This window comes from Pelobates fuscus, chromosome 8 (genome assembly GCF_036172605.1).
Source record: "Pelobates fuscus isolate aPelFus1 chromosome 8, aPelFus1.pri, whole genome shotgun sequence".
In the NCBI taxonomy this organism is placed as follows: Eukaryota; Metazoa; Chordata; class Amphibia; order Anura; family Pelobatidae; genus Pelobates; species Pelobates fuscus.
This window is the reverse complement of record NC_086324.1, coordinates 158,634,132-158,640,131: the sequence shown is the minus strand read 5'-3', so window position 1 is coordinate 158,640,131 and position 6,000 is coordinate 158,634,132. Positions and strand designations below refer to the sequence as shown.

Genomic DNA, 6,000 nt, shown 5'->3' with positions numbered 1-6,000 from the left:
ACAAGTTGGGTCATTTCACATGGATTCCAAATGAAACTAGATCAGACCGACCCTTCTCATTGTACTCGTGTGACCTAATTTTTATAAGTATTCATGTGAATATTTTGTAAATCAGTTTTTATGAGTATAATAAAGTCAAAATGTACAAACTGTTTTAAAGAACGCCAAGGTGGCAAAATCATATAATTTTCAATTTTGCAATAAGTAAACTGAAAGAATAAACTTGGCATATAGGTTCGCAAGTAGAGGACCTTCTTAGATGAGAGTTGGAAGGAAAAAGGTGGGGTAGAGGAGACTTGAGATAGTGGAAGAAATGTAATGGTAAGACAGAGAGAATGTAATGAGGTCTACAAGAAGGAAGGGACAAAGAAGCAAGTGATGGCTAAATCGGTCATGAAGATTGTCGCCCCATTTTGACCCGTTACCAGCACGAAGAATTAGTATACCAATTTATCAAGTCTACAAACATCTACAAACCATTAAACAAAAAAGTGAGGACAGTTTATCAGTGCAGAATAATTGGTGCAATTACAGAAGTCTTTAGGTGCTACGTGACGAAACACTAATACTCATGAAATTGAGGGATATATTATGCAGAAGCTTTGCTTCAATGTAAAAGCTAGTGTGGAACCTTGTACTGAGGTGAGCAATTACCTTATGAGCCATGCTCTGATAAAGAAACAAAGTGAGTGGAGAAACACAAAATGTATTTCCCCTGTCCAAATGAACAGGATGTTTGCTGGTTACAGTAACAAAACACTAGTTTTGTATGCCCTATAGACAACAAAAATATGAAAATGATCTAAAAAGAACAAAAACAAATAATAGTATAACAACGTTATACAGTATAAACGCACGCTATCATTGAATGCACTCACAAGACAGAAATGTTGGTTGTGCTCAAGGGTGCCACCCCCGATGATGTTGGGGGCTTAAAATCCCACTCCATGGTCTGTAATGCCCACTGAAAATTAGGACTTCATATACAAGTTGGGAAAAGGGCAGCAAGTTTATTGCAATGTATAGTCCTTTGAACGATGTGAGGTTAAATTCGTTGTAAATTTTGGCCTTGTGTTTAGAGGAGAGCGATATTACTTAAAGGTCTTCCCTTCTGCCTATAAATGGGGTAGACCAGATTTCAAAGAAGGTTACATGTCAAAACATATAATCTAGTAGTGAATACATATATTAAATAAATAAAAAGAAATATTAAATTATGAAAAACTGCAACAATTATGTTTTTTTACACCACTGTCCTGGAATATATGCACATGGCGAAATACAATAGACAATAATATAATTTAAAAATAAGGTTTTTGGAATTTAAAAAATGTGTCTAGTACTTTCATGTTAGCAAATATCCAATGTTGGGTATGAATTGTATTTAACCGAAATTTATATAAAAAGTACAACTACAGAGACATACTTAATATACAAGCAACGATTCCCTACAATTGACTAAGCTTCGAACTCTGCAGACAAGTGAAATACTTGTGGCAATGTGCCCAAGCCAATACCACTTGGATTTTAACTGTGCAATCAAACCACAGTATTCTAAATTTATAGTGAACTAAAAATGCCAATAAAATAAATTATGTTTAGTCAAGGTCTAAGTATAGGAATAAAAAATATTACTTAACTATTTCCCAAGACCAATAGCTAAAAAAAAAATGCCAACTGTAAAATGAAAAGTCATGTCTCACCACCTTTTATAGTTTTTTAAATAATTTTGGCAAAACAAGTGATTATCAAAAAGAGAAAAACACAGGGGGAAAATGTTTTGCTTTTTAAAAAAAAAAAAAAAAATAATAATAATTTTTTTTAATGCCTGCATTTTAACACTGTGTTTTGCAGAGAAGGTGTGTGAGCCAAAGTACTGATTCATGTGTTTTGTTTTTTTTACACACGTAACGCTTTACATTTTCTCTGTATTTTGGGGTTTCTCTTTTTTTGATAAAATGTTAAAGGACCACTATAGTGCCAGGAAAACAAACTTGTTTTCCTGGCACTATAGGGGTCTTTGGGTCCCCCCACCCTTGTTGTGCTGAAGAGGGGTTAAGGGGTTAAATTCTTACCTTTCTCCAGCGCCGGGCTCTCTCGGCGCTGGGGACTCTCCTCCCTCTTCCGACGTCATCCGCTGAACGTGCGCACATTCAATCAGTCCGTAGGAAAACATTTCTCAATGCTTTCCTACGGACGTTGGCGTCTTCTCACTGTGAAAATCACAGTGAGAAGCGCCTCTAGCGGCTGTCAATGAGACAGCCACTAGAGGCTGGATTAACCCTAATGTAAACAAAGCAGTTTCTCTGAAACTGCTATGTTTACAGCTGCAGGGTTAACCCTAGATGGACCTGGCACCCAGACCACTTCATTGAGCTGAAGTGGTCTGGGTGCCTTTGGTGGTCCTTTAAGTATTAGAATAAACTTTAGCTGTGCATGCTAAGCTTCTCTGATGCTGACTGAGCAATGTGCAGTGTCCGGGTTTAATGTCCAGGTTTAGACTATGCATACAATTAAAACAATATGTAAAAGGAATTTGTTACTGTGTTTTTTATTTGTGTTTTGTAGTCAAAGTACAGAGGAAAGCTAATAATGTAACCACATTTTTAATGAACTAGAAGCCTCTATTAAAATACAGACCAGTTATCACTAGCCCACTAGTCCATGCAGTAAAAATATTTTTATTAAAGTATTGAAATGAAACTTGCAACTGATGAGTGCCGTCTGTTAATATGTACTTTATTTAATGCATTTGGGTTTGGGTGGCAATACAATGTCAGGGGAATGTATAGATGGTGGCTGGAGTTCATCCCTGAATGTATTGAACCCTACTAGTGTTTAGCCGTACTTCGAGTGTAACAAGTAGTTTGCGATCACCCCGTCCGTACTCTCACTTGCACACTTAGCTCAGAGTAGCGATGACTGATTTGTACCAACGGTGAGACAGATCTAGTGTTCTCCTACAATCAGACCTACTTAAAAACAACTCTGTTTGAACCGTAATCCCCTATTGTTATGATAGAGGCGTTTAAATAAACAAACTGTATTTATTCTAATCTAATGCGCACCTTTTTTTGGAAAATTAGGTTTACAAAATGTGAATACGCATTAGATTCGATGGCGTATTACATTCAGGACAAAATTCTAAATTATCCAGCTAATTGCATATCTGCAAGTTTCCACAGGCAAATTAAAACTGGTGAATTTAAACAGACGAATTCAGACTGGCAAATTAAAATGGGCGAATTAAAACCGGCAATTTTTTTTCCTGAAAGAGGGCTAAAAAAAGAATACACTTAACATGTAACACTCAAATTGGAATCCTATCAATGTTTCTATGGTATATGGCAACAAAATTTTTATTGTAGCACAATGTTGTATAGTAGTATTTTCTTGTACAAATGCGCATTATATTCACCAGCAAAAACATTTTTAAGCTTTCAAAAATTGCTATTTGATAGCATATTAGATTCAGTCAGCAGATTTAGTCTTTCGCATTTTGGAAACAAAAACGATAAAAGTTACAAGTTCAAAAAAAAAGTTCTTGAATTTTTATTTAAATTACCACAGCTACAAGCAATCAACATATTGCCGTGTACCCATTCGATTAGACCACATCTCGGATCAATCTGTAGGAAGAGTTGCAGGAAACCACAAGGTCTCGGATTTAGCCACACTGCGCAACAGGATAAAATCGATCCAGAAATTTCAGACTTCACACTGCCAACGTCTGTCTGCCTTCGCTATTCAAGTTCTTCAAAAGGTAGTTTGTGCCAAGCCTGATAAGGAGAAAAATCAAGATGTAATGTGCCATATGTCATGGATTCCAATAAGCAAATATTTAACATCTGGTTAAATCAGGATGTTTCCAACAAGTGATGGCATTGTATAATTGCTACTTTAAGCAATGTTGTCCATGTGGACTGATACGATATATAATAATGTCTGTGTTTTGCTTGCACAAGAGTGATGTAAGAATCTGAACCACAATCTGCAAGAATGCATTAGGTCAGTTTAATTTATTTTCTAATGGTACTTTAATAATGGTGTATTGTACAGCTAATAGCATTTAAGGAGTCGACAACATATGTAAACATTAGATTAGCGATTACAATTAACTTCTGGACAATAGCTTGTGTTTCGTGCAAGATGTTGAAGCAAATCTCTGGATGCCTTACCCAAGCTTAGAGCATCTTTACTGGCCCAGCTAATACAGTAATGTATCAGTAACTGCTCCAGTAACTCCTTTTCATCCAAAAACTCAAGCTTTTCGATTCTGGGGAGAAAGCAAACACAGACAGTCACTTCCTTTTCATTAGAACTAGCTATATTATCTTTTAGTGATATTTAAAGGGACACTATAGTCAACAAAACAACTTTAGCTTAATAAAGCAGTTTTGGTGTATAGATCATGCCCCGTGCAGTCTCACTTCTCAGTTCTCTGCTATTTAGGAGTTAAATCATTTTGTTTATGCACCCTAGCCACACCTCCATGTACATGACTTACACAGCCTTACTAAACACTTCCTGTAAAGTGTGATCTAATGTTTACACTTCCTTTATTGCAAATTGTACTTAATTTAACATTTCTTACCTCCTGCTCTGTTAATAGCTTGCTAGACCCTGCAAGAGACTCATGTATGTGACTAAATATCACTTTACAGAGCAGGAGATAAGAATTTCTAAGGCAAGTTAACATGTGATTGAAAATAAAACAATTTTTACATGTAGGCTGTGTGAGTCACAGCTAGGGGAGGTGTGACTAGGGCTACATAGACAGAAGCAGATATGATTTGACTCTCAAATGGCAGAGAAATGAGCAGTGAGACTGCAGAGGCATGATCTATACACCAAAACTGCTTTATTAAGCTAAAGTTGTTTTGGTGACTATAGTGTCCATTTAACAAGGTTTGCAGTGCAACCCAATTATTAAAAACTTGGCTAATAATTTATACTGTCATAATTTCAATACGGTTTGCAGAGTTTCTGGGTTTGAAAATGCACACAAACTGAATCCAGTAATTTCATTTCAATAAAAAAAAAAAAAGTAAAGCCACTAATTGCTACATTACTGCAAAGTGAATAAGAGTACTGGCTCCCCCCAAAAAGTACCGTATATACTCGAGTATAAGCCGACCCAAATATAAGCCGAGGCCCCTAATTTTACCCCAAAAAACTGGGAAAACTTATTGACTCGAGTATAAGACTAGGGTGGGAAATGCAGCAGCTACTGGTACATTTCTAAATAAAATTAGATCCTAAAAAAATTATATTAACTGAATATTTATTTACAGTGTGTGTATATAATGAATGCAGTGTGTAAATGAATTCAGTGTGTATATGAATGCAGTGTGTGTGTATGCAGTGTGTGTATGAGTGCAGTGTGTATATAATGAATGGAGTGCAGTGTGTGTATGAGTGCAGTGTGTATATAATGAATGGAGTGCAGTGTGTATGAGTGCAGTGTGTATATAATGAATGGAGTGCAGTGTGTGTGTATGAGTGCAGTGTGTGTATGAGTGCAGTGTGTGTGTATGAGTGCAGTGTGTGTGTATGAGTGCAGTGTGTGTATGAGTGCAGTGTGTGTATGAGTGCAGTGTGTGTGTGAGTGCAGTGTGTGTGTGAGTGCAGTGTGTGTGTGTGAGTGCAGTGTGTGTGTGTGAATGCAGTGTGTATATAATGAATGCAGTGTGTATATAATGAATGCAGTGCATGTATGAGTGCAGTGTGTGTGAGTGCAGTGTGTGTGAGTGTGTGTATGAATGCAGTGTGTGTATGATGAATGCAGTGCAGTGTGTGTATGAGTGCAGTGTGTATGAGTGCAGTGTGTATATAATGAATGCAGTGTGTATGTATGAATGCAGTGTGTTTAGAATGAATGCAGTGCAGTGTGTGTATGAATGCAGTGTGTGTATGTGTGAGTGCAGTGTGTGTGTGAGTGAGTGCAGTGTGTGTGTGTGAGTGCAGAGCATTGGTGGGGGTGGGCATTTTATTAATTAA

At 36.8% G+C, this 6,000-nt stretch overlaps 1 protein-coding gene across 1 annotated transcript in view; it reads right to left on the bottom strand.

The window, feature by feature from the left end:
* Positions 1-3,532: 3,532 nt before the first annotated feature.
* The window catches only part of LCMT1 (leucine carboxyl methyltransferase 1), a 43,204-nt gene continuing 40,736 nt past the window's right edge, over positions 3,533-6,000 (bottom strand). The window contains exons 10-11 of the mRNA XM_063428966.1: positions 4,179-4,276; positions 3,533-3,779 (exon numbers count right to left, since the gene is read on the bottom strand). Of these exons, the coding sequence (XP_063285036.1) occupies positions 3,757-3,779; positions 4,179-4,276 (121 nt within the window). The 3' untranslated portion in view covers positions 3,533-3,756. The remainder of the gene's footprint in view (positions 3,780-4,178; positions 4,277-6,000) is intronic.